Source organism: Acinonyx jubatus, chromosome C2 (assembly GCF_027475565.1).
Source record: "Acinonyx jubatus isolate Ajub_Pintada_27869175 chromosome C2, VMU_Ajub_asm_v1.0, whole genome shotgun sequence".
NCBI lineage: Eukaryota > Metazoa > Chordata > Mammalia > Carnivora > Felidae > Acinonyx > Acinonyx jubatus.
This window is the reverse complement of record NC_069384.1, coordinates 2,142,968-2,170,428: the sequence shown is the minus strand read 5'-3', so window position 1 is coordinate 2,170,428 and position 27,461 is coordinate 2,142,968. Positions and strand designations below refer to the sequence as shown.

At 66.0% G+C, this 27,461-nt stretch overlaps 1 protein-coding gene across 1 annotated transcript; it reads left to right on the top strand.

Moving 5' to 3' along the window:
• The first annotated feature begins 1,312 nt into the window (after positions 1–1,312).
• Positions 1,313–26,903, top strand: PFKL (phosphofructokinase, liver type). The gene is made up of 22 exons (XM_053220488.1): positions 1,313–1,470; positions 6,776–6,849; positions 9,744–9,821; positions 11,589–11,778; positions 12,501–12,666; positions 13,117–13,161; positions 13,382–13,490; positions 15,471–15,566; positions 16,508–16,600; positions 17,795–17,920; positions 18,322–18,386; positions 18,936–18,999; positions 20,193–20,339; positions 20,571–20,641; positions 21,079–21,166; positions 22,442–22,594; positions 24,046–24,210; positions 24,625–24,686; positions 24,861–24,972; positions 25,538–25,637; positions 25,726–25,831; positions 26,472–26,903. The coding sequence occupies exons 1-22, from the start codon at positions 1,386–1,388 to the stop codon at positions 26,617–26,619; spliced, it is 2,343 nt and encodes a 780-aa protein (XP_053076463.1). The 5' UTR covers positions 1,313–1,385; the 3' UTR covers positions 26,620–26,903.
• The last annotated feature ends 558 nt before the right edge of the window (positions 26,904–27,461 follow it).

The window sequence follows — 27,461 nt, the reverse complement described above, 5'->3', positions numbered from 1 at the left end:
CTAGAATGTTCATGCTCTCCATCCTGGGCACAGAGCTCACTGTGTTCTCACTTCCACAGCTAAATAAGAGGCATGGTCCGTGTTCACACTCACCACGCGCCAGGCCCCCTGCCTCCCTGCCAATCCCAAACCTCTACTCTTTCCCCATATTTCTTTTTCTGTGGAAAGAAATTAAAGATGTTTTGTCTTACCCTCTTCATTCATTCCTCCCATCATCGTTATTGTCCTCGTTTGTGATGCAAACCCTCAGCAGGAGTTTTAGGCACACAGAAGAATCGAAGAATCATCAACAGGTGCCAGGCTGGAGGGTGGGGTTCCAGGACGCATCGTCCTGCAAAACCCACCTCTGCTCTCTGCGACTAATACCTCCCGGTTTCTTCGCCCCCAGAAGAGAATGATTTTAGGCAAACCGTTAACAGAACGTAACACACACGAAGAAAATGCACAAATCATAGGCAGTCAGCTTGCTGAGTTTTCATAGTGCACACAGTATGTCACCACTCAGCTCAAGACACACAGTGTGACCTGCCTGCCAAGGCTGTCGGCCGCCAGCCCCGGGTCAGGGCTCCCGGGATGGTTGCTTTGCCCCAGAGCCCTTGATTCGGTTCCCAGGGATTGTCACAACCAGGCTCCCTGAGAGCAGCAGCCGGTCTGTTCCGCTATCCCGGCTGGGTCCCCACTCCTGGGGGCCTGACTCGCAGGAGGGGCTCCATCATTCCACGTGACCGTGCAAGGTGGGGGCCCCGTCCTGGCCCAGGTCCCACCCCCACGTGATGTGGGTTTTCCAGGGGTCCAGCAGATATTTGCGGAAGTAAGGAAACAATGAATAAATGAAGGCTGGCTGGTTTTCCTGATGGAGCAGCCGCGTCCTCTCAGCGGGCCCGCGGCTGAAGACTGAAGGCCCTCCCTGGGTGCCTGAACAGGAGGGAGGGGTCCCTGGGCTCCTGCTACCAACTTCCAGAGAAGCGGAGTTAAAGCCGACCCCGGCCCTGAACTGCAAACACTCAGGGGTGCGGCAGGGGGTGTTTGTACGACCCCCGCCCCCAGGCCTCCCCTCCCGCCCGGGAAAGCTTTGCTGCAGGTTGACGGCGCCTGGACTACAGACGCGGACTCCGGGTAACGCGGCGCGTTTGCCGGATCCGACAGGTTTGGGGACCTGAACAAGATGCCAGGTCGGGCCGAGGTCGCAGGGTCCCCGGCGGCGGGGGTGCTGCCCGGCGTCCTCGGACCCGGGCCTGAGCCCGCCCCGCGCCGCACTCCCCGCCCCGCCGGCGCCCCCGGCCGTGACCTCACACGTGGCGCGGGGCGGGGACAGCGGCGCGGGGCGGGCCCGGCGACAGTGCGCGGCCCCGGCGGGAGCGAGCGCGGCCCGTGTCGGCGCCGCCATGGCCACCGTGGACCTGGAGAAGCTGCGAATGTCCGGGGCCGGCAAGGCCATCGGCGTGCTGACCAGCGGCGGCGACGCGCAAGGTGGGCGCGGGCGCGGGCGCGGGGCCTGTCGCCGGGCGGGGGGCGGGGGGCGTCCGCCGGTCCCCGGGCCCCTCCGCGCACGCCCGTCCCCCTCGGCCGCGACCCGGGGGCGCGCGGCCCGCCGACCCCGCGCTGCAGCCCGCACCCCCGGTGCCGGCCCCCTCCCCGCCCGCCGCGCCCCGACCGCCCTGACCGCCCGCGGACGTGCCTCCGGCCACGGCCTCTGCGCCCCGCCCCCCGCCGCCGGGGGTGTGTCTGCGCGGCCGCCCCGGCCCCGGGACGCGCGCTCCCCGCGTCCCTTCCGGGCAGCACGTGTCCGGACCCCGTTTCCCGGAGGTCGCCAAGCCGAGGTCACTTGGAGCTGGACAGCCGCCTCCCCCGCTCCCGCAGGCGCGGAGAGCCTCGCCCTTCCTGGTTCCGATACCTGGGGCCTTCGTGCCGCCCCCGAACCGCCGCCTCCCCGGCCTTCGGGGCAGCTCTGCCACCGCACCCCCTCCCCCGTCCCCGCCCCCGTCCGGGCTGGCAGCCCTGGGAGTGGCGGACACCCAGAACAGCCCTTCTATTTGGAGGCCTGGGTGGGGAAGCGGGCAGGATCGGAGGTGTGCTGGCTGGAGCTTGGGAAGTTTTCTAGAGCTGTTCTCACCTGCTTTGTGCAGGGGAAGCCCAAGCAGCCTTCTGGTGGCCTGCCCTCCCCCCACCCCGGGGGTCCTACAGCCCAGGCCTGGCAGAGCTGGGCTGCTGTCTATCCCCGAAGCCTGCTCTTGTCCTCGGTGCTGCGCGGTGGGCCTCTGGGCTGGAAGGGCCGGTGAGGCACCTGTCCTGAGTCCCAGGAGGAACCTGGGACTGCTGTGCGGTGGGACCAGGTCTGCCTCGGACCTTTCACCTGGGAGCCCCTGGGTGCCTCCCTCCAGATGAGGGAGTGCAGACACACCCCTCTCCTCCCCTGACTCCCCATTCCCCATCCGGAAGCAGGGAAGAGGGAGGAGGAGGAGGCTTTCCCAAGCCCAGGAGGGCAGAGTCAGCTGCTGTCTCCAGTGTGTGCTGAGCCCTCTCGGCCTGGTGTGGTCAGCGGGCAGCGTGCCCTGCTGCACGTCCACAGCCCCTCGTGGCCAGAGCACTTGGTGCCCGTTGGCCGGGCCTGTCAGCTCCTGAGGGCATGGCCCAGGGGCTGAGGTGAACAGCCGTGGAGTGGAGGGAGGGAGGCCTTGCAGAAGCATCGCCCGTGAGATCAGACCATGGGAAAGGCCAGACACATCCCAGGAGGGCTGGATCCCTGAGTCCCTTCTTCCATGATGGAACGGCAGCCCCTGAGGGGTTGAGAAGGTGAAACGGCACGCATTTAGGTACAGGTGCAAAGCCCTGTGGACGGCAGGGCCTGCCCTCTCCCGGCACAGGCTGAACAGAGGCTGGGGGATGGGTGGGGGCGGCTGAGGGGTCAGAGAGCAAGGGTGCTGCCCGCCTGAGAGGTGGGGCGGGTGAGAGCGGAGCCTGTCTGAGCTGCGGGTCTCCACTCGGCCAGCCCGGCCCTGGTGCCTCGGCCCATGTGGGCCGTGCTTCCTGGACGCGGATGCAGGGTGGCTGTCCGTGCACCTGCGTGCTGACCGCGGCCACCTTGCCTCGACCCTCTCCCTGCCAGCGTCCCCACTTCCCCAGACCCGGGCGGCCTCTGCGTCTCTCCTGTGTGCTCTCTGTGACGTGTAGGTGGGGGACCTAAGTTCCACAGACTTCCGGTTTAGGGCTCAGGGCCGACGCTGGAAGGAAGGTGCAGGGGCCAGCTGCTATTCCGGGGAGAGTGGAGCCTTTCTGTCCCGTAAGGCCCGAAACCGGGCAGTGGGTGCCCGCCCTGGGCCGGCCCGCTCTCTTGCCAGGGCTGCCCTGACCGTGTCGCTCCAGAGGGCAGGTTCTCGGTTTAAGGGTTCCCCATTGCCTTCCAAATAAAGGTTGACCTCACGGAGATCTGAGGGCACCACATGTGCCCTCCCGTGTGGGTGCCGGGCAGACAGCCGCCGTGCAGAGCGGGAACCGTGAGGTGCGCTTCCCCCCGGATGCCAAAGTCTGCATTTGTTGGAGGGTGCGAAAACCAGACACCCTCATGGAGCGGAGGGCCAGACCTGGTCATGGTTGGGCCGTGACCCGAGCACTTCCCCGGGGCCTTGGTTTCCCCTTCTGTAAACGGGGGGGGGGGGGGGGGGGGGCAGCCTCACCCTTCCTGTCAGCCAGTTGTTCAAGGGCACAGGAGCACTTTGTGCAGAAGTGACTAGAAGACTGTAAAACGGCACAGTCTGCCTACCGCCCCCACCGTCGGTCTCCCCTGGGGTGAGCGGGGCCCTCCCTGCCCCCCAGAAACACGCAGGACCGGCCTGTTCCCGGTGATCGGTGTGGCCCGGGATGTCCTGTCTCTGTAGGCGAGGACCCACTCGCTCCCCTCCCCCTCTCGGCGTCCCAGCCGGCTCGGCTACAAGTGAACCCACAATTAAAGTTGCTTGTCTGAGCCCAGTGTCACTGCATGGCCACCACTTTCTCACACGTTTTATTTTTCTGGGAGCTGCTGAAAAAAGTCACGTGATGAGCATGGACTTCACAGCGGTCCCTCTGGCAGCAGGGGGGTGGGGGGGGTCCCAGGGGTGGGTCGGGGGGGGGTCTGGGAGGGGGATCCAGCATCCGGGAGGCGGCAGCCTCCTGCTCTTCTGAACCCCCTTACACCCCCCCCCCCCCCCCCCCCGGCTTAGGGCTGGGTTTATTTTGAGAAAGAAAAGCAGATTAAAGGACAATTAAAAGGCCCTTTTAAGACGCGCACAGGGAGGTGTACAGGGCAGGGGCAACCCGCCCTCAGGCCGGCCTCCGTGGGGACAGCACAGACCTGCTCTGAGTCTCGCTGAGACAGAACCGGGTCTGAAAGGCTGAACGTGTTAGCATAACATAGCCCCGGAGGCCCTTTGCTGTCCGGGGCTCCAGGTGGGCCCGCCGGGCAGGCTGTGAGACGATCGTGACCGCGGGGCTGGCCTGTCCAGTGGCACGCACAGCCGGGGGCACCCAGAGAGACCTCCAGCTGGACGGTGGGCCTGGGTCCCCAGCCTGTGCCCTCCCACCCCCCGGTCCCCACCTGTGCCCTCTGTCCTCACCTCCTGTGTCAGAGGTGGGGCTTGGACCTTGAGCCCGAAGTGGGCCCCAGCTGGCCTCGCCCCAGGGTACCAGGGAGCAGAAAGCCTGGGCCATCCAGGGCCAGTGAGCCAGGTGTCTGGCTGGGGGCCCGGGGCTGGGGTGGGGACGTGGGGGGAGGGCGCTGTGCTGGTGTCTCATCGAGGGCACCCCAGCTGTTGGGTGCGCGGTGCCCTCTGGGCCCCTGCCCTGATTTTGTTCTCTGACACTCCACTTCCCTCCCTTTGGGGGTTCATGGGACATTTGTGATTCCTTTAGCGACAGGGTTCTCTCGCTAAAGTCAAGCGTGAAAGCTGTGAGCGTGGCCAGCTCGGGCCCTGGCTGGCCTCTGTGCTCTGCCCCCCGACATCTGGGTGCCCCTGCACTTGGACCCCCTGGCAGTGGACATCGGGCAGCAGGACCCTCCGCTCGCTGTGACTGAGGAGGTGTCCGGGGTACATCCTGCTGCTGGCCTCCCCCGCTGGGGCTCCCCAGGTCCTCTAGCCTCCCTTTGAGACCTTGGCTTCCCGTCTGTAGAATGGAGAGAGTGGCGGGCGCACCTGCTTTCCGGGGAGCCCCGTGCCGTGAGCCTACACTGGCTCCTCCTGAGGGCCGCCGTGCAGCTGGGGTGTCCGGGGCCTGCTGTCTCCCCACTGCCTTCCAGGCCGCACACCCGGCGAGGCTTGTGTAACCGGGGTAAAGGGCCAGAGATGTCACTTTGGGGTCACCACGAGGAGCCCACACACTGTGAGGGACCCCAGACGCTGTGGAGCCCCCGCAGGACACCGAGCACATAGGCCCTGCCTGCCTCCACCAGCTCAGGGGCCAGAGAGGGGGGCTCGGGGGGCTTGGACGCACCCAGTCTTCCTCCAGGGAAAAGGCTCCGTGAGCGTGGGACAGCACGGGATGTGTGTGCGTGCTCCGGGCGGGGACTGCCAGGGAGGAAGGCGGGATGAGCAGGGGGGTGGTCCTCTGGGGGAGACCAGCCTGGGGCACCTCCGTGATCTGGCCCCCAGACCCAGTGTCAGAAGATGGGACCCAGGGGGCGTGGCTCTGGGGACACTGGGCAGGGTCCTTGCGGCCTTTGCCGAGCCTCCATGGCTGCCGCTGTGACCATGTGGCCACTGGGACACTTGCTCCCTGGGCCAGGCCCCGTCCCACCGTCAGAGAGCTGTGGGGGGACCACTGTGCAGCCCCCACAGGGCCGCCCCCAACAGCTGCACTGCATCTCGTAAGCACCACTGTATGCTGGGGCCCAAGGTCACGGTGGGGGCCCGCGACCCCCGTGGAGGGGACCTCAAGCAGACCCCTCTGCCCTCTGTGGGTGTCAGTCTCAGAACCAGCCGTGAGGAAGGGGGCTGAGATTCCTCTGGGCGTGGAGCATTTCCCTCCTGCTGCGCCTTCTCCTGCCCCCGGGCAGCTGCCAGGGCATGGAGGGGGGTGTGGCTGGGTGACGGGGAAGAGGGGGTCCTGCTGGAGTCTGGTGGCTTCTGTTTGCACGTGTGGGCTGGAGGGCGGGAGCTGGGGCCCACTTAGCTACACTGCCTGAGGCTGCTGGGTCCCCTGGTAGAGGCTGCCCTGGGGGCACCGTCCTCTCCCTGGCTCACAGCCCTCCCCCGGGGGTGGGGGGGTCAGGGAGCTTGTGGCCTTGGGCCAGTGGGCGCTGTCCTTGGTGTGCTCCCTGAGCTGCCCCCCCAGTGCCATGGGCTGGGGGGTCTGCAGCAGAGGGGGAGAGGTGGGTTTGGAAGGTGCCGCCCCGTGTCTCACGGCCCCTGCTTTTCATCTTGGGCCAAGCACCCACCTCGTTGTCCTCCCCCAAGGGCAGGGCCTGGCCTGTGGGTCTAGGAGGCGGGCAGGGGGCGGGGGTCGCTCTGCTGAGCCGCAGGGGCCGCACGGGGAACCTGGGAGCAGGTGAGGCGGTAAAGGGTCTGGAACGTTCGCACACACCTGGTCTCTGGCTCGGGCCACTTCCGAATGGCTCGTCTGGGTCTCTGGCTCGTCTCACTTCCGAATGCTCCTGCTGCGGCTCACCTTGCGCCTGACCGGGCTCCCCGGGGCTGGACCTCGAACTCCTGGCTCGGTGCCCTGTGAGGTTCAGGGGAGGAAGGCCCCGGGTCCTGACGTGTCTGTACCTCCACTGATGGATGTCGCCCCGATCCCCTTGCAGGTATGAACGCGGCTGTCAGAGCTGTGACGCGCATGGGCATCTACGTGGGAGCCAAAGTCTTCCTGATCTACGAGGTGAGGCGCCGTGCAGGGTCTCTGGCCCCCACACCGCCACTAAAGGGGGCCGTGCACAGTGGGGAGGGACTGGGCCACCTGGCCACTGGTCGTGGTTTAGAGAGCAGGGATGCTGACGTGGGGGCTGGTTAGGACGTAACAGGCGGGGAGGGGCTGGGCCCTGGCTCTGGGGAGCGGGTAAGGAGCCCACCCTGGGTGCTTGTGGGGGGGACCGTGGCCCTTGACATGCAGGAGGGTAGGAAGCTGTGGCCCTCAGGGGTTTGGGGCCTCAACCCCACCAGTTGTCCTTCTGTTGGCTTCCTCCATCCACTCAGCCCTCCTGCACCCTTGGCAGCACTGGGCACACCGTGCGTGTGAATTACCTAGTAATAACAGCTGGGCAACAGAGTATCACCGGGTAACAGAGTATCTCGGGGCAAGAGCATCCTCGCTCCATTTTGTTCTGCAGAATGGAGGCCCCTTGCCCTCCCCCCACCTATTTCAGGTTTGGGGTGACCCTTCCCTCCAGCCTGGTGCCCCCACACCCGCACATGTGGAATCCCTTGCACTGCGTTGCCTGTGTTGTGTTACTTTGTTTTCACTTTTGACTAGGACTGTAGCAAACTGTAGCGACCCCGATCTTCCCTCCCACCGTGCGTGGCCCCTTCACCCCCGCCCCAGGGGAGGCGGGTCCACACCCTGCGCTGGGTGGTGCAGGGATGTCGGAGGCAGTGAATGAGCCAGCGGTTAGGCAGCCCCCTCCCATGGGGCTCTGGACCCTCCGACCAGGCTTGGGGTGGCTGGGCTCCTGCAAAGCCCCAGGTATCAAAGTCTCAGGAGGGGCCCACGCCCTGGTAATGGTCTAGAATGTTCTGGGGGACAAGGTGGGATTCTCAAGGGAGTGGCCTCATTCCATGGACAAGCCGCCTCCAGATAGGGAGGTCCCCGCCCCTCCTCCCTGGGCTTGTGTGCGCATGACAGGTGCGTCCTTCATCTCCGTGACCTCCGTTTCTTCTGTTAGGTGGGGATGTCGGGGCACAACTGCTGTGACGTCGTGAGTGAAAGCACTCGTCACACAGTCGTGACACCACGAGGGCTCAGGAAGAGGGATTGCTTTTACTGGCCCAGGAACCAACACCAGACCTCACAGATTTGCTGCCAGAGGGCTGGGCCCACACGAGGGGCTGGAGAGGGAGAAGGCTTGGGGGCGGGGTGATACGAAGTGCATAGGAGCATGCAAAGACGTTCTAGAAGGTTCCGAGGCTAGGAAAGGACAGTTGTGCCAGTCAGACTTTGATTTCAGCTGAGCTGACCGGCTGTCTCGGGGTTCCCGGGGGTGCTGGGCGCACAGTGGGGCAGGGGCCGGACCGGCACTCTGCTTGGGCTCGGTGCCCAGTCCTGGGCTTTTGCAGACTGAGAGCTGCCTGTTTGTAGCTGCTTGCTCTGGGCAGCGTCTGCTGCGGGTTTTCAGGTCATTTTCCTGCCTTTTTCTGCACGGGTTGTGGGGAGGGGCTGGCTTGTGTCCTAGTGGCAGAAAATTCTGGAGGGAGTCGGGGAGGCGGGGAGGGGTAAAGGTCCTGGCCTGGCCTAAGTGGGAGAAAGTAGCTTGGTGGTCCCTCAGACTGGGGGCCGCGGTCCCTCTGTGGCCCCAAGGGCCTTCTTCTGGTTCTGGCTCCTGGCAGGGGGGTACCTGCCCCCCACCTCCACCCCCAGGAATGGGACCATTTGCCCTGTCTGCCCCAGAGCCCCGCTGCCCAAGACCCTGCAGCCCCGGGTGATGAAACAGGGTGAACTGGCTGGAGGGGATGAAGCAGAGGGGGCGGGGCAGATATCCAGAGCCACACTGGGCTCTGGCCCCAGGCAGGACAGTGGCTCACTCACGGCTTCACTGGAGGAGCTGGGAGGGCTGCAGGGAGGCGGTGGCCCCGTTCCTCTCAGCGCAGTGGGGCTGAGTCTTTTCGTTGTTTATAAGTGCAGACGTTGTTTACGTCCAGACGGTATGGAGACCTCCAGTTAAGACAGGTGGGCCCCCTGATGGCAGGACAGGCCTCCTCCCAGGGCCGTCCAGGAGGCAGGTGGCTTGTGTCCCAGGGAAGCAGCACAGGGCCATCAGGGAAGTCAAGCCAGAACCACCTGCAGGGACTGACGCGCAGCCCCCCGGGATGGAGACTGGCCCAGAGGTCCCGGCCGAGTTGCTGGTGGGCGGGGAGGGGACCACGAGCATGTGTGGCCATGCGGTCCACTGCTCACACACCAGGAGACCACGGGCATCCCCCTTGGGCGTGTGTGTTCTCAGCAGCCTCGTCTCTAAGCCTCAAACTGGAGACCTCCCACATGCCCATCAGCAGCGGGTGGATCGCAGCCCTGTGGGACCGCATGATGACAGGGACCCGTGCAGATACCGGGCTGAGGGGGAGGAGCCAGACTCAAGAGCAGACACTCTGGCTGTCCCCCCCCACCCCCCCACCCCATCCAATCAATCCCTTTAGGAGGCAGGATGGTGGCTTCCTCTGTGACGAGGGTCCCGGGCAGAGGGCCGCTGGGCACTGGGCTCGTTATGTTGCCAGTCTGGGTGACCTGGTGTGTGTGGTTCCAGAACTCAGCAGGTGGCCGGCTGCAGCACCAGCCTCTGCCCTGTGTAACTCTCTGATAAATAGGCTCTCGAGCCCTGCAGAGGGTGTTCTGGAAGGACCAGCTGGGCACCTGGGTCTCTCCAGCCAACATCCCATGACCGCTGGCTGCTGGCCACCCTGCTTTATCACCCAGGGCCCGGGGCTTGGCAGGGGGACCTCGGGGGGCAGGACCCGTGGGCCCACTTCCAGCCAGACGGGGTTTGGGCAGAACACCCCAGTGCCCTGCCCGCAGCCGACGGTGCTGTGGGGCGCCTGTCTCGCCCCGTCCCTCTCTGGTTTCAGGGCTACGAGGGCCTCGTGGAAGGAGGCGAGAACATTAAGCAGGCCAACTGGCTCAGCGTGTCCAACATCATCCAGCTGGTAAGGCCTGCAGTGGGACGGCCCCTTCCTGCCCGGGGGCACATGTGTAGACACGTGTGTGCGCGCACACAGAAACACACACGCACGCCTTGCACCTCGGGCGGCTAGGCTCCAGACTGACCAGGTCATCAGCTGCTCCGGGGTCACGGGGACACGGTGGCCTCTGTGACAGGAGATGACAGAGCTTTCAGCGTAGGGTGGGCAGGGGGGCAGGACTCTTCGGGAGAGGTGTGCCGTGGCCTCTGGACGGCCTCTCCCGGCCTCCACCTGGTTTTCCCCGTGGTCATGGTCCTGAGCTTCCCAGTGACTGAGACGGCAGGCAGGCTGCTGCTGTCCTTCCCCACCTTGCTGGGGCCAGGGGCTCCTGGGAGGGGTGGTCTTTGCCCCCAGAGCTGGGTTATGTGCATCCTTGTCACCTGTTTCTCCCAGGCTGCCAGCTGACGCCCTGTGTATTCAAGTGGCCAGTTATCATCATGAGCCCCGAATGGGTCAGTGGGAGTGGTGGGGGGCCAGGGCTGGACCCCGGTGCCCAGGCATGGCCACCCCACCAGTGCTGCCCACCCCTCCTGCCCAGGGCAGGCGTTACCTGTGGACCTTGCCCCCCCGGGCACCTGAGGGATAGGTCCAGTTTGCTGTCCCCGTTCCGTTCAGTCCACTGGGGTGGGGATGAGCTTCCTTCTCGGGCGTCATTAGATCCACCCGCTCCCCCCCCCCCCCCATTCCTGGAGTGGAGCTGAAGCCTGGCCACTCCCCTGTCCTCCACCCCAGGGGTCTAGGGAGGCGTCCCTCAGGCCTCAGACCCCGATCTGGCCATTTGCTCTTCTCTAACCCTGTGTCTGAGGGTGGTTGTGGCCTCTCTGCTCTGAGTGAGCAGCCCCGGGGAGGGGGCTTTGGGCCGAGTACTAAACTGGGCTGTGAGGCTTGCCTAAAGGTCAGCAGGTGGAGGGAGCTGGGAAGAGCTGGTGTTTGGGGAGGAGTAGGGAGCCCAGAACATGGAGGCAGGAAGGGCAGGAGGGAGACAGAGAGGGCAGGAGGGAGACAGAAGGGGCAGGAGGGGGCAGAGGGGGCAGGAGGGGGCAGAGGGGGCAGGAGGGAGACAGAGGGGGCAGGAGGGGGCAGAGGGGGCAGGAGGGAGACAGAGGGGGCAGGAGGGGGCAGGAGGGAGGCAAGAGGGGGCAGGAGGGAGACAGAGGGTCATAAGGGGGCAGGAGGGGGCAGAGAAGGCAGGAGGGAGACAGGGGGCAGGAGGGGCTCCCGGGAGGAATGCTGGGCATTTTCAGGAGGGCCCCAGGGAAGCTCCCGCCATCCTTCCTTTCCCGCCCCGAGGTGCTGTTGGGGGCACACGGGGAGGATTCGCTCTCTGCCTCCAGGGTGGTGCCCCTGCACCAGCCCACTGACTCAGGAGTCTGGCCGGAGCCTGTGAGGGCCGTGTGCCGGGGGAGCCCGGGACTGAAGGCAGGTCCCCCTGGGGCTCGGGGAGCTCCCCGCATCGAGCCTGCCCGTGTGCACACGTGTACTTGTGTGCTCACGCTCATGTGTACGTGCGCGCACACGCGTGTCATAGATTTCCGAGCCTCCTCACTTCCTGACACGGGGAGATCCTTCTCCTCGTTGCAAATACCAGGAGAAAGGCACAGGGAGGTGGGGACACGTGCCCAGGTTTCCAGAGAAAACCCTGGCCTTCTCCGAGTTGTGCGGGGTCTGCCCGTCCCTCCCTGCCCCCGCGGTGCCGCCGCGGCACCCCCAGGCTCCCTCTTGTCCCCACAGGGCGGCACCGTCATCGGCAGTGCCCGCTGCCAGGCCTTCACCACGCGGGAGGGGCGCCTGGCGGCGGCCTACAACCTGGTCCAGCGTGGCATCACCAACCTGTGTGTCATCGGCGGGGACGGCAGCCTGACGGGCGCCAACATCTTCCGCCGCGAGTGGGGCAGCCTGCTGGAGGAGCTGGTGGCAGCAGGTGGGTTGGGGCCGGGGGGGGGGGGGGGGGGGCGGGGCACGGCGGCCCCAGCACCCCTGTGCCACCGCTGCAGGGCAGTGGGGACGGGCTGGTGAGATGCGTCTGGCCGCTGGCTGCTGGCCGGGAGGAGGGGGCCCGGCCTGGCCCCAGGTCAGGGCAGCCCCGGCCATCTCCGGGAGCCTCGGGCTGGGCTCGGCCGGGAGTGAGGAGGTCAGTGATCGAGCCCAGGGCCTCTGGGAGCGCAGCGTCGGGGACCCCCGGGCAGCGTTTGTGCTCCTGGTGGGGACGATGGTTCCAGGGTGACGTCCTCTGCTGTGTGGACACGCCCTGTCTGTCATTGATTCCGGGCGTGGGTTACAGACCTGGTCACCGTTCGCAGGGACAGAAGAACTAAGCGTTGGTAACGAAAGACAGAGTCCCAAGGTTGCCAGTCGGAAAGTGACCTCTTGGAGTTGAGTTCGGTGGCCCTAGTGGGGACCTGGCGATGAGGGGTGCTCCCTCCAAGGCTCTCTGGGAGGCCTCGTGGCCTCAACGTCTGCGGTTCAGCCGCCCCGCCCCTCCCCCACCCCTGCGGCAGGACCTGGGGACCCGGGGCGGTACAGGGGGCCTCGGAGCCTGGGACCGGCGAGGGGGCCACGCTGCTAGGGGGCTGGGGGTGGGCGACAGGGGGCCAAGGGAGCAGGGTCAGGCCGGCGGGGCCTCAGGGCTGGCTCCTCGTGCAGGCAAGATCTCGGAGAGCACAGCGCAGACCTACTCGCACCTGAACATCGTGGGGCTGGTGGGCTCCATCGACAACGACTTCTGCGGCACCGACATGACCATCGGCACGGACTCGGCCCTGCACCGCATCATGGAGGTCATCGACGCCATTACCACCACCGCCCAGAGGTGAGCGAGCCCCCCTTCCCCCACCAGCGAGCTGGGGTCCCGTCTCCCAGCCACGGGGCCCCAGCTGTGCACCCGGTCTCCGTTAGGCCGCCCGCTGGCCCCGGAGCAAACGTGCGTCCCCAAGGGGCCTTCAGGCTGCCGGCGGGGACCCCCGGGCCCAGGCAGGGCGCGTGGCCTTCGGCCCCAGGAGCAGATCAGTGAAAACCGGCCCAAAGGTGGGCTGTGAGCCCAGGCACGGGTGGCCCGCACTGCAGGGTCTCGGCTGCCCTGGGCGTGGGAAGGGCCGTCTCTCCTACATCTGCTGTGTCGCCAGGGCGTTTCCCTGGCAGGGCGGGGGCCGTGGGCAGCGTGGCACTGCCCCTGTGCCTGGGCTGCTTCTGCTGGGCTGTGCCCACTCGTGCAGCTGGCCCGGGGGCGGCACTGACGCGTCCCCCTGTTCCGTGTCCACAGCCACCAGAGGACCTTTGTGCTGGAGGTGATGGGGCGGCACTGTGGGTAAGGGGACCGCCCTGCCGGGCGGGAGGGCGGGGAGGGTCTCCTGGGGAGCAGGCCTGGGGCTGCGGCGCCTCCGCGGGGCCCGAACGGTGCAGGTGCTGACTTGGTGCCGAGGGACTGGGGGCTCGGGTGTGGTGAGTCCCATCACAGCTCAGAGCCATACGTGGTGCTGGCTACGCCCCGCCGCCCGCTGGAGCCCCTAAGCGTCCTGCTCGCCCAGGTACCTGGCCCTGGTGTCCGCCCTGGCCTCGGGGGCTGACTGGCTGTTCATCCCCGAGGCGCCCCCCGACGACGGCTGGGAGAACTTCATGTGTGAGAGACTTGGGGAGGTGAGTGTGGGGGGGGGTTCTCTTGGAGGTTCCTGCCGCGAGCCGCTGGGACACGGAGAGATGGGTGTCCCCCAGCAGCGTGGCCTTGGGCAGAGGAAGCAGGGGAGGGCGCTCAGGACGCGGGCCTGGGCGGGCCTGGGCTCAGCTCCTTGGTCAGTGCTGACATGGGGAGGGGGCAGGCGTGGGACATGGTCGTGCCGGCCTCCGGGGGCTGTGGCCGCTGAGCCTGAGCCAAGGGAAGTGGCCTCATGACGATGGGTGGATGGGACACCGGGCAGTGACCCCAGCAGACGAGGCCCCAGATGGGCCATGGGGGCAGGATGGGGAGGCAGTGGGGGCTGAGGCTTTGTCTGGGGGAGGAGCAGGGTGTTTGGAATACAGTTCGGGCGGCCCCCGGATGGAGTCTGCCCCGGGGACCCCCAAGATGCCCCAGCCGGCACGGGCTGGCCCCTCAGCCAGGCCAGGGCTCAGTGGAGGACAGGAGGACCCTGAGGTGGGGGGACTATGGTGGGAGTTGGGGGGGCCTTCAGATCAAGGGGCTGCGGTCTGGATTTGAGGCAGGGGGCCTCGCGGTTGCGCACCGAAGTTCACGTTCAGGCCAGGACTGCGACCTCAGGGCGAGCACAAGGCAGCCCAGGGGCTCGGCCCTTTCTTCAGTTCAGGAGCCCCGGGAGGTCAGTCTGATGGGTGGGCCCGGGGCTGGCTCTCGAGTGTCCCCGTCCCCGTGTGACAGTGAGGGTGGCATCAGTCTCATCCACTGCGGTGTTTCCTCCAGCCCCTTGGCCTTGCATCTCTGCCCAGGGCTGGTGAAGCCGAGGGCAGGGCCACGTGAAGCCCAGCGGGTGGGGCTGGCCGGAGGCCCATGTTGTCCTTGGGTAGAGTCCGGGGCCTCGTGGCTTTCACCACGTGGAGCGAGGCTCTGTAGCATGGTCTCTAGCTGACCTCGGCCTTGGCTCACTCGCTGCGACTTTGGGGCTGGGCCTTTCCTGAGGTGCCTGCCCTCAGGGTCAGTTCTTTCCTGCTGTGTGAGGCCCTCGGGCCCGCCCTAGGCTTCCCTGAGCCTCAGACACCCTCTGTGAGGTGCGGGTGCTACCCCTTTTTTACCCACCTCCCTGCCTCTTCTGTTCCACCTGCGGCCCTGCCTCTGGCTCCCTCACCTCACCTGTATCAGCATCACCTCCTCCAGGCAGCCCTCCACTCCCACTTGTCCCTCCCACTGCCCTGGACCCCACAGGAGTGGCTCAGGCCCTGTCTTCTCTGAGGCTCTTTGGATGCTGGGGGGCAGACACGGCTTGTCGGCCAGAGTGAATATTTTGTATGCTTTCGAAGAAAGAAATGATTGAGAAGTGTTCTCCCCAGAGAGCTTTGGATTTGTGATGATTAATCCCACTAAGGGCTGGTGCAGGATGCTGTGGGTCCCCTCGGTGCCCCATTGGCCCCTCCACAGCCCGGGGAGGGGGTCTCACGCCAACAGTGCCGGGTGTCCAGGGAGGCCTGGGCGGTGGCCAGCGCTGTGAGGTCACTCCATTCTAGGGCTAAGAAAACGGAGGCCTGGAGGCCTGCCTCAGTGTGTCAGGTCAGCTGCCTGAGGATTGATTGGCTCACGGACCTAATTTCAGGGTCCCTCTGGCCCCATCCCGGCTCCCGAGTCCCGAGGGGGCTGCAGGTGTTCCCTGGGAGCACGTGCAGCGACCTCCCTGTACCGTCTGCCCAGTTCCCAGCCCCAGGGCCCCCCGTCCTCCCCTGCTGCCCCCACCTGCCAGGTGTGCGGGCAGAGAGCCCTCCTCTAGCGCCTCCCCCACCCCCGGGGCGGCAGGGGGAGCAGGGTCCCCCGTCGGCACATCTCAGTCCACGCCTGCCCTCTTCTCATGTGGATTGTGGGCCCCTTGGTGTGGACCCCAGGGGAGGCTCGCAGATGGCAGGTGTCCCAGGCAGATGTCTGCAGGCGGGCCACTGAGCCCTGGGGCATCTCTGACCTAGACTCGGAGCAGAGGGTCCCGACTGAACATCATCATCATCGCGGAGGGCGCCATTGACCGTAACGGGAAGCCCATCTCGTCCCGTTATGTGAAGGACGTGAGTTTGGGGGGGGGGGGTCACATGGGGTGGGTGGGGCCTCGGTGGGATGGGCACCCCTTTATCTCCAGTGCCAAGTGCTCTTGCTGGGGCTCGCCCCCAGCACCCCATAGACAGCAGGCTCTTGGAGGGAGCTTCTTCATTCCCGGTGATAGCCAGATGCGGGATAGGTGTGCCAGGGGCCCCCTGAGAAGGCCTGGCCCCGAGGCTGAGGTGTGGCCCCACATCTGTCGTGAGCCGCCTGCCCCTGGCTCCCAGTCTCCATTCAGAACACATTCCCTGCAGGGACAGGCCCGTTCCCCATCCCAGAGGCCGAGTCCAGGCCCCCAGTGCCATCCCAACGATGGGGCCCTGCCCCTGCCGGTGACCCCTCGGGGGGACAGTGACTCCCACCCTGTGCAGGGCTCACAGCTGAATAACAGACTGCGGGGAGCCCTTCTTCCCTGTGACCTCCACCCACCTACCACGGTCCACCCCCCGGGCCCTGGGCCCCCGTCCTGACAGGGCACAGCCCCTGTGAGCCTCTCCTCCCTTTCTTGGCTGCCACACTGTCCGCGTGTCCCCGGTCAGGAGTCAGCCCACCTGCTGCGTCTGCACAGACTCAGGGCCTGGGGGAGCCTGACCCGGGGGGCTGAGGACTAGGATGCTGCCAGCAATAGGACCGGGGCTGTAGGGACACCATCACACGTCCACACATGCAGAGAAATGCCCCCCCGCCCCACGGGAGCTCCACATGCACACACACACATGCCCCGTGGGCATGAATCCTGAGCCGGCTCACGGGGCCCTGGGGGGCTGACACCCTGGTATCCCTGAGATCGGGAGGGGCGAGGACCAGGGTTAGGGGCCCGAGGGGTGGCAGGGCAGTGAGGGTGGGCGCTGAACCCAAGGACCCCTCCCCCCCCTCCCCCCCCCGGCCCCGACTCTCTCCCCATGAGCAGCTGGTGGTCCAGAGGCTGGGCTTCGACACCCGTGTGACTGTGCTGGGCCACGTGCAGAGGGGAGGGACCCCTTCGGCGTTCGACCGCATCCTGGTAGGTGGGGTGCTGCTCTGTCCTGGGCGTGCACGAGTGGGTGAGCGCGGCGGGCATTTTCTCGCTGCCGCTGGTCTCACAGATGAAATGGAGACAGGGTCCCTCCATTTCTGTGTGGGTGGGAAACGCAGGGCTGGGGACGTGTGTCCCCGCCCCTCACCTCAGCAACCTGGGCTCCCGGGCCTCCCGGTGATGGCTTTTGGCCCCCGGAAAAGGGGGCAGTGCATGGAGGGCAGGACCCTGGCTCCGCCCTTCTAGGGTCTGAAGTCTGGTGGTTCTGAGTGTGGCCCACAGTGCCAGCACGACAGCTTTTATGACCTGGGGGAGGCCCTGGGGAGGCAGAGACCTGGCCTGTGGCCTGAGTGCCGTCACTGATCAGCCCAGCTGATCACTGCTGGGTCCCACCTCGTCCTCTGTAAAGTGGGAATCCTGTGCCACCAGATGGAGATAGGGTCTGGGGCCCGGAAAGTCCCCACGGGTGGTAAAGTGTCCACACACAAGGGCTGGTTACCCTGCGCCTGGGGCCTGCACCTGCCTTCCCCAGGAGACCCCGTGTGCTGTCCCCCTAGTCCTACACAGAGAAGCAGGGACGCTGACCCCGGACAGGGGCCTTGCCCGCCTGGCTGGGCACTCTTTGCAGCCTGCACGAGGCTTCAGCACTTGGGAGAGCCTCCTGAGGGCCCCAGGACGGCGGGACGGAGCACTGTCCTCCTTGCAAACCGGGGGGGCAGAGATGTGAGGGGACGGGTCTAGGTGTCCCCTGCTTACAAGAAAAGAGTGGCCTGCCAGTTTCGTAGAAGCTGGTAGAAGACACAAGGTGCCCGGGTCAGAGACAGAGGAGAGCAGGTCCTGAATGTCTTGGCCAGCCCAGCCCACCGGCCCTCCTTCTCACGCATGCTGAGATGTGGGGCGGGGACACAGGAGCCGTGACATGGAGCCCAAGCCAGCAGCCTTGTTAGAGCAAAGAGTGCTGGAAGCCCATCCTGCCTCCCACCTGTTGCCGTCAGGCTGAGCGACTGTGGTGTCCTAGTGGGGCTGTCCGAGACCCCGGAGGGGCTGTTGTGAACGGTGGTCACATGAAGTCATTTCTGGGATCACCTGCTCCAGAAGCTTGGACCGGCCTGTGTGTGGGTGCACGTGGCTCGGGGGTGGGCCGCCCCTCCCTGAGCCCCACCCGCCCCTCTCCCTGCTCAGAGCAGCAAGATGGGCATGGAGGCAGTGATGGCGCTTCTGGAGGCCACTCCCGACACGCAGGCCTGCGTGGTCAGCCTGTCGGGGAACCAGTCCGTGCGGCTGCCCCTCATGGAGTGTGTGCAGGTGGTGAGTGCCCAGCCCCACCTCGGGCCGGCCAGGGTGGGGGTGCTCCCTGCAGAGATGCCTCCGGGGGGGGGGGGCTTTGCCCCCCTGCTCTGCTCACCTGCCCCCTTCCCGGCTGGCCGGGACCACCCGTCCCTCCAGGTCCTGTCAGGGCACAGGCCCCGTCCCCACCTCATGTCCCCACCCTGTCCCACTGCTCCCCTGTCACATGCCACCTCCTGTCGCATTTCGGGGTATCGGGGGCCTACAGCCCTCCAGGGAGGCGAGGGAGGCATGAGCGTGTCCTCAAGGTGGGCCCCACGAGAGGTGTGGGGGCGGCCGGAGCTCACTGAGCTCCTGGAGTCGGGCGGCGGCCGTGAGCGTGCCCCGGGCCTCCTCCAGCCTGTACCTCTCTTTTGGTGAAGACAAAGGAGGTACAGAAGGCCATGGATGAGAAGAGGTTCGACGAGGCCATCCAGCTCCGTGGCAGGTGAGGGGCTCCCGGGGCCCGGCGCTGAGCGCAGTCTGTTCCACAGGCCCTCAGCAGACGCCCACGTGGCTGTGCCCCTGGCCCTCAGGGCACACGCCCTGGCAGAGACCCTTCCTTCCGAGTGTGTGTGGCCAAGCGTAGAAGTGGGGCAGCAGGACGGAGGCACAGGGTCCCTGTGACGGGGGAAGCGGGCGGGCTGCGAGGTGGACAGGAGCTGCCACACAGGGTGGAGGGCAGAGGGGCGGCTGGGGCGGGAACCCGGAGGGGCGTCCACAGAAGGAAGGTGGGGGTCAACCTGCAGCAGCCAGGAGGGCTGGACCTGCAGCACCCCCTCCCCACCCCCCTGCACAGGCCGGATGCGGGGCTGTCGCTTTGCTAAGAGGGGCGTGGGGGCCGTGCTCTTCAGGGCTTTTCGTAGCCACCAGACTGGGGTGGTGAGCCACGCCGGCGTCCAGCTTCTTCGTGGCTGCGTGGTGGGGCCACGGGCTGTGCTGAGCTGTGTGGCTGTGGGCTGTGGGCTGCATGAGGCATGACCGGCTTCCCTTCCAGGAGCTTTGAGAACAACTGGAACATTTACAAGCTGCTCGCACACCAGAAGGTCTCCACAGAGAAGGTGAGGGGGGGTGAGCCGCAGGGCCCTCGTCACTGTCACCTCTGGAGCCTGCCCCTGGGTCCACCTGCCCGCGGAGCCGGGGTCTGCCCCGGGAGCAGGAAGCTCTGAGCTGGCCCTATGGACCCTCCCTCCTGTCTGGGTCAGAGCCATGAGCTGAGAGGCTTGGCCTCTGCCTGACCAGCGGGTCCCAGACAGCCGGCGTCTGGGCCTGGACGTGACCTTGGCCGGTCACGTATCAAACAGCTGGAGGAAATTAAGTCAGGCCTATAGGCTTAGGTCAGGACAGAGAGGAGCTAGTGCTTATGAAATGTTATAAAACAGCCCAAAACCTCATGAAATGGGCTTTCTTCAAAATAAGAATGATAACGGGACTTGTTTCTGAAACCTGGGGACGAGGAAAGGGTCCCGCTGGGACTGTCCCAGCCAGCGGGGCCCTGGCCCCCATCTGTCCCAGGGGCTGGTCAGGGACAGGCCGTACCCCCAGTACAGCAGAGCTGTCTCCATGTCCCTTCCTGGAACCGCTGGTGTGACCACATCTGGGGCCACAGGGCTGTGTGACCAGGACCCACCAGAGCCACATGTGACCACGGAGTGCTGGCCACGAGACTGCCTGTAGCAAGGTGGGCTGTATGTGCCACACGCACCAGGTTCTGGGGACATGGTCTGGAAAACCGTGGAATAGTCCGTTGGTAATTTCTTAGGCTGATTCTAGGTCGGGGTGATGTTTTGGTTACCTCCCGCAACTCCGGTACTAAAATAGTATCACCCGCTTCTTTGCACTTGATGAATGTGGCCCCCTCCGCTATGCATCCGTGCCACTCGCCAAGATCTTGGGGCGCTGGCTGCTCTGAGCCCAGGGTGTGGGGTGATTGCTGGAGGCTTCGGGACAGGCGCTGGCTCTGGCCCGAACCCGCGCGCTGCCCCCCACGAGCTGCACTTGGCCGAGAGCGACCAGAGGACTTGAGCTGATGAGCCGGCCGGGCCTGTGCTGTGGCTCATTTGGGTCTCTGCCAGGAACTTGTGGGACAGATGTGTGCCCTTCCCAGCGGAGTCCACTCGCTGGATGGTGTGCAGGCAGGCAGGGGAGCCTGGCCCCTTTTCCGGGGGCCACCCCCTCGCTGACTTGTGTCTGGGCCAGCTGGCTCCCCACCAGCCCCGTGCTCACACTGCTGTCTCCTTCCTCTTGTCTGAAGACCAACTTCTCCCTGGCCATCCTGAACGTGGGCGCCCCGGCGGCCGGCATGAATGCGGCTGTGCGCTCGGCGGTGCGGTCTGGCATCTCCCAGGGCCACACGGTGTATGTCGTGCACGATGGCTTTGAAGGCCTGGCCAAGGGTCAGGTAGGTGCGGCTGTGACAGCAACCACACAATGGTTCCGCGCGTGTGCTGGTGTGTTTATAACCCACCCCCAGCTTGTAACAAGGACCGGGGGGCTCAGGCAATGCCCCGGGGCAGGTCCCTGAAGAAAGCGGATGAGAGGCCCTCGGGAGAGGGGCCTGGGGCTCTGCTCTGACCTGCAGTGATGGTCAGCGCCTGGCCCGGCCCCCTACAGCTGCACCTCCCCACCGCAGGTACAGGAAGTGAGTTGGCACGATGTGGCCGGCTGGCTGGGCCGTGGCGGCTCCATGCTGGGGACCAAGAGGTGAGCTGCTGGCTGACGGGCCCGGCTCCCTGGCCACCGTGGGCAGCGGGGGGCGGGGGATCTAGAGGCAGGCTCAGGAGGAGTGGACGTTGCCGGGGGAAACCAGCCCCGTGGCCTGGACTAGGTCCTCGCTTCTGGCTGGCGGCCGGCCCGCGGTGGGCTGCACCCCATCCTGAGACCACCTGTGCACAGGAGAGTGGCCCAGGTGGCCCCCCGCCCACAGAAAGCATCTTGTCAGGCAGCTGGCGGGCAGCTCCCCCTCCCCTGTCCCACCGTGGGCCCCACTGACGCCCGGGCGCTGAACGAGAATCACAGCAGCACATCTAGGGCTGGCTCCCCCCACCGCCACCCGCGCGTCTCGATCAGGTGCGGTGTGGGAGCGTGTCCTTCTGTCCAGGCTCTCTGGGCCACGTTTATCTGACTTCTGTCCACTGCAGGACGCTGCCCAAGAGCTACATGCAGAAGGTAGTGGAAAACATCCGTACCTACAACATCCAGGCCCTGCTGGTCATCGGCGGCTTTGAGGTGCGGGCCACTGCAGGGAACGAGGTTGGGGCAAGGACCCTGGAGAATGTCTTCTCTGCCTGGGGCCGCTGGGGTGGCCCTTCTGGAAACCCCATGCTCCTGGCTGGGGAGTCACACGAGTCAGCCGACTGATGGGGCCATGGGGCTCCCTGTGGTGTTCGGCTCTGGGAAGGTTTTTACCTTCTCCTATAGGCTTCACAGAGTTTAAATTGGTGCTGGCTCTTGGGTGCTGGAGAGGGGGAGGGGGAGGGGAGAAGCAGGGGGGGTGGGGGGCAGCTCTGACCTTCTGAGCAGCAGCTCCTGGTAGGGGTGGGCAGCCCCAGGGCAGGAAACCCTGTGGCCTCCTGGTCCATCCCCACTCTCCTCTGGCCTGTGCCCCTCCTGTGAGGTGGGGTCCCAGGGAGGTGGGGTCCCAGGGAGGTGGGGTCCCAGGGAGGTGGGGCCCCAGGGAGGTGGAGTCCCAGGGAGGTGAGGCCACTGGGAGGTAGGGTCCCTGGGAGGTGGGCCAACTGGGAGGTGGGGTCCAGGGAGGTGGGGTCCCTGGGAGGTGGGGCCACTGGGAGGTTGGGTCCCAGGGAGGTGGAGTCCCAGGGAGGTGGGGCCACTGGGAGGTAGGGTCCCTGGGAGGTGGGCCAACTGGGAGGTGGGGTCCAGGGAGGTGGGGTCCCTGGGAGGTGGGGCCACTGGGAGGTGGGATCCTTAGGAGGTGGGGTCCCTGGGAGGTGGGGCCACAGGGGGGCGGGGTCCCAGGGAGGCGGGGCCATGGGAGGTGGGACCCCCCCCCCCAGGAGGTGGGGCCCTTGGGAGGCGCGGTCCTTGGGAGGAGGGGCCACTGGGAGGCTGGGTCCCTGGGAGGTGGGGCCCCTGGGAGGTGGGATTCCTAGGTGGTGGGGTCCCTGTGGCAGCTCGCAGACATTGTGCTGTGCATGGTAGGCCATCGTTGGTGTGACATGGTGCTTGGCCAGCCCCAGTGACAAATGCCCATTCTTGCCCTTTCCCTGAGGTGCCCCAGGCCCCCTGCAGCCCGCCCGGTGTCGAAGGTGGTCCCAGCAGGGTGGGCGAGTCTCCTTCCTGTCCTCCTTGGGGCCCTGTTTCCCTGGCTGACGGGCTGCGGAGCCCCTGGGTGGGGTCCGCCGGGTCGCGGCCCCGGGGTGGTTGCAGGGGTCCCGGCACCCAGCCCCAGGCACATAGCGCGTCAGCTGGGGAGCAGGGCCGAAGCACCCCCGGGGCCGGGAGCCCGCCTTCGCCGCCCAGCGCAGCCTTATGCGCCCGCAGGCCTACGAGGGGGTGCTGCAGCTGGTGGAGGCGCGTGGGCGCTACGAGGAGCTCTGCATCGTCATGTGCGTCATCCCGGCCACCATCAGCAACAACGTACCGGGCACCGACTTCAGCCTGGGATCGGACACCGCCGTCAACGCCGCCATGGAGGTAGGTGGGGTGCCAGGCTGGACGCGGGCAGGCGTGGGGTGGCCCCAGGAGAAAGTGGAGAGTGGCACGGTGGCGAGCTCCCAGGTGGGCTGTCCCTCAAGGCCTCATGGGTGGCAGGCAGGACTTGGCTCTGGGGTCACTGCGGTGTGGGGACGGTGGCTGTCAGGGCCAGAGCTGACTCAGCTGAGCTAATGCACGTGTGGACGTCGGGCCCCGGTTCTGTCCAGTGAGCAGCCACACGTGGACGTGGGGGAGCCCAGCCCCGTGGCTGGGACGTGGGAGGGTGGGCACTCGGGAGAATGTGCCGTCACTAGAGCAGGGCTGGCCCCATTTGGTGTTCCATGGGGGCTCCTCACGGCTCTCTCCACCTCTAGACCTCTCCCACGCCATCCGTGGCCCCACAGGAGCCCCGCTTTCCCTCAGGGTCCAGCACTTCTGTGTTCGGGGGGCCCCGGGGACTGAACCCAAGCAGCTTCTGCGTCACGCTAGAGAAAGGAGAAAGGAGAAAATAAGAATAAAGCAAACAAAAGACTACAGACCTCCCCCGCCCCCATCCTGATCTGCAGACCCGGACCTGTGGTCTTGCAGGGGTTTTCTTCAAATTCACCCCCACCCCTGCCATCCTGGCAGCTATATAGGGGCCACCCATGGCTCCTCTGAAACTTCTGTGCCTCTGCCCCTCACCAGCACCAAACATCGTCCTGTTTTTCATGCCTCTACGACAGGAAGAATTGTATTGTTTTCCTTTGTACCTTGATTTTTGATGAAGTTGAACTTTTGTTTCTATATTTATTGCCCATTTGTGGGTTTTATGGAAAATTACCTTTTTCTGTATTTGTTCATTTTCCTCCTGGTGAGTTTTCTTTTGTATTTGTCAGCGCTCTTTATATGTGTAGGACACCGATCCTCTGGCAAACATTGGAGCTGTTTCCTCCACTTTGCTGGTTGTCTCTTACTTGGGGTTTAGCCTCATGGTTCAGATCCCACTAACCCACTGGTCTTGTTGGTCCTTTCTCAATTCTTTGTTTAATGTTATAATTTTTTCTCAAACTCTGAACATTTGGGTTAGAATCATCCTGTGTCGCATCATCACTGGCATCTGTAGGATGTGTACCTTCACGTGTCGCCTCGTCCCTTGTTACAATGACCCTACAGTGGCTGGAGCGTTGCTCCGTGTACAGATCAGAGGATTGAGGCCCAGTGTTTCCCTGGCCCCACGTCAGAGCCTCCCGGCCCCATCCCTGGCCTCCACACGCTAGGTGCTGGAGACACCCCCATTGTCCCCCGGGCGAACAGTTGCCCCGGTTGAGGACCTGATTCTGAGGGCCCTGTGGAGAGCATGCGGTGTGGGCTGTGACACCCTGGGCAACTCTGGGGGAAGACCCGGGTCCCTGAGGGGCAGTGGCTCCCTGTGGCCCACGGGGAAGTCCCTGACCACCTCTGGCCCCCAGAGCTGTGACCGCATCAAGCAGTCGGCCTCGGGGACCAAGCGCCGCGTGTTCATCGTGGAGACCATGGGGGGCTACTGCGGCTACCTGGCCACCGTGACGGGCATCGCCGTGGGGGCCGACGCCGCCTACGTCTTCGAGGACCCTTTCAACATCCAAGACTTAAAAGTGAGCCGAGGCCCCGAGCCCTTCTCCTGCCACAGACGTCCCAGCGGGGCTGAGCGGGGGTCCCCTCCTGAGACACACAGGAGCCAGGCTGGGGGCTCCCTGCCGGCGAGGGGACCCCGCTCATGACCCCCAGCGCCTCCTCCCCGACCCCGTGCAGACCTCCACCCAGCGTCCGTGTTGTCGCTGCCGTGGCCTCCTGGCCCCAGCCACCCACCTGGCCTCACGGCCCAGCCCCATCACCCAGGGCCCCGCCAACGTCAGCCGACCTGCGTGCGTCCCCATGACCCCTGGGTCACACTGGCCCTGTGGTTAGCCTGGAATATTCCTTCCCAGACAGCATTGAGGCTGTGGGTGGGTGCTGTGCAGCTGCTGTTCTCGCTCCGGGCTCACCCTGTGTACCCCCCATGCCCGCAGGCCAACGTGGAGCACATGACCGAGAAGATGAAGACACACATCCAGAGGGGCCTGGTGCTTCGGTGAGGCTGCCAGACCCGGAGGGTGGCTCGGGGCTGCTGAGGGGCGCCGGACCCAGAGGGTGGCTTGGGGCTGCTGAGGGGCACCGGACCCTCCCCCAGCACTGGTCTGTGGCCGGGCCCGGCGGGGGCTCAGCGTCTGGACGAGACCCGAGCCAGCCCCGGCCCTCTTTCCAGAAACGAGAAGTGCCATGAACACTACACCACGGAGTTTCTGTATAACCTGTACTCCTCCGAGGGGAAGGGCGTCTTTGACTGCAGGACCAACGTCCTGGGCCACCTGCAGCAGGTAGGGGCCCAGGGGCCTGGTTCTGGCCTCTTCCTCCATCTGACCTGAGCTGAGGGGCCCCAGGAGGATATGGCAGGATGGGGACCCTTCCCTGTGCACGACCTCGTGGGGCACCCGACCCTTCCCCCTCATGCCCGCGCTTACCTGCTCGTCACCCCTCCGTGTGGGTGAGGGGTGGGGGGTGAGGCTCCTGTCCCCCTGAGTCCTCACCACCAGGACAGGGCAGGGCTGGGACCCCTGTGGCCACCTCCGCCCTGCCTGGTCCCCTCCTTCGTGGCCTCCTGGTGGCCCTGCAGGAAGCCTGCACTGTGCGGGGCCCACAGAGGGCACCCGACAGGACGGGCAGTCAGCCCACCGCCCGGCCTCTGGAGATGGCTCTTAGGCTGGACTGGGGTAGACAAAGGGGCTGGGGCGCCGAGACAGAGATGCAGGGAGCTTGGACGGGATGGGGTGTCAGGAGCCGGGAGGGCTCTCCTGCGGTCACGGCGGGGCCGTGCTGCTGGGCTCCTGCCAGAGCCCCCCGTCTCTGGCGCGACGGACGCGCCCTCACCCACTGCGTTTCCAGGGCGGAGCTCCGACCCCCTTTGACCGGAACTACGGTACGAAGCTTGGGGTGAAGGCCATGCTCTGGATGTCGGAGAAGCTGCGGGCCGTCTACCGTAATGGTGCGTATGTGGCAGGAAGGGGTGGTGGCTCCGGGCCTGACCTCGCCCTCTGCCCGGACCCAGGGTTCAGGGCGGCCTGTGTCCACAGGGCGGGTGTTCGCCAACGCCCCCGACTCAGCCTGCGTGATCGGCCTGCAGAAGAAGGCGGTGGCCTTCAGCCCCGTCACCGAGCTCAAGAAGGACACCGACTTTGAGTGAGTGCCTCCGAAGAGAGGGGTGGCCTGCCCAGCCACGCTCGGGCCCTGACCCCACGGGGCTGCCCCGTCTGCCTGCCCAGGGCCAGAGCGGTGATCACACCCAGGCCTGAGCCCAGGCCGGGGCTCCTCCCATAGGGTGGGGTCAGTGGGCTGGTCCGGCTGCGGACACCCCCCTCGCTCCCCCAGCCAGCCTGTGCTGAGCCCCCAGAGACGGACACCCCAGATACCGCTGCCTGGCTCCACTCCAGGCAGTGTCCCGGTGCTCAGAGGACGGGGTGCCCGGGTTCTCAGAAGATGGGGCGTCTGGTGCTCAGAGGAGGGGGTATTGGGGGTACTCAGAGGAGGGGATTTCCGGTGCGCAGAGGAGGGCATATCTGGTGCTCAGAGGAGGGGGTGTCGGGGGTGCTCAGAGGACAGGGTGTCGGGGTGCTCAGAGGAGGGGATTTCCGGTACCCAGAGGAGGGGGTATCTGGTGCTTAGAGGAGAGGGTCTCCGGTGCTCAGAGGAGGGCGTGTCGGGGGGCTCAGAGGACAGGGTGCTGGGGGTGCTCAGAGGAGGGGGTATCTGGTGCTCAGGGGAGGGGGTCTCCGGTGCTCCGAGGACGGTGTCCCCAGCGCTGACCGCACCCTTCCGCCAGGCACCGCATGCCGCGGGAGCAGTGGTGGCTGAACCTGCGGCTCATGTTGAAGATGCTGGCGCATTACCGCATCAGCATGGCCGACTACGTGTCCGGGGAGCTGGAGCACGTCACCCGCCGCACCCTCAGCATCGACAAGGGCTTCTGAAGCTGCGCCCCAGCTGCCTCTCCCCGCCCCCTCTCTCCCTCCCTGGAGTCTGCGGGCGGGCGGTGGGCGGGCGGGGGCTGCAGCCCTCTGGGTCTGGCCCCACAGCTTCCCCCTCTCTTCCGCTGCCCGCTGGGGGGAGTGCTGCCCCGGGGGGGGGGAGGGGGCCTCCGTGCGGGGACACCACTGTCCTGTTGTGGGCCCTGCTGTGACCCTGCTTCTGTGTGCACTGGCCACCCTGGAGGAGAGCTTGTCACCTTTTCTGGAAATAAAGTCACCTGACTGTGGAGGGTGACCAGTCTGTGGGGAGCAGGCCCTCTGTGATCTGGGGCGGTGGGGGGGGGGTGGCAGTGGGCAGCTGGTGGTGCCCCCCAACCTGCACACACAGGGAGGGCCTGGCCTCCCCCAGGCTTGGGACCATTTCTGAGCCTGGCTCTGAGCCCTGGGTCTGACCTGGAACGGTCCCCAGGCTGCCCGGGCTGGGGTCTCGGCAACAGAGCCAGAGACCCAGGGGCAAGCGGCTGATCTGAGCGAGGGAGTATCCGTGGAGACACTGGTGGAGGTGGGCGACGAGGGAGGCAGAAACGTCACCCGCTGATCCACCCAGCACAGGTTCTGGGGGTGGCACAGAGGCTTGCTCTGCAGCATGACGCGGCACCGGGGTCTCGGGAGGAGAAGCTGAACCTCAGTGACATCACCTGCACTTCTGGGCACCCCCCCACCCCCGCCCCGTTCCTCCTGAGGTCACCGCACAGCGCACTTCTGGTCCCACTGTGGTTGCCTGGGCACCTGCCCTCAGCACCTGCCGAGGCTCAAGAGGAGGGCCTGGGACCCACGGGGTTTTG

Excerpts from the sequence above, each read along its gene's own strand:
- PFKL (XM_053220488.1), top strand. The coding sequence starts at position 1,386 with ATGGCCACCGTGGACCTGGAGAAGCTGCGAATGTCCGGGGCCGGCAAG. Across the intron at positions 20,340-20,570 it reads AAGGCCTGGCCAAGGGTCAG|GTACAGGAAGTGAGTTGGCA; the intron begins GTAGGTGCGGCT and ends TCCCCACCGCAG. Across the intron at positions 24,687-24,860 it reads CAGAGGGGCCTGGTGCTTCG|AAACGAGAAGTGCCATGAAC; the intron begins GTGAGGCTGCCA and ends CCCTCTTTCCAG.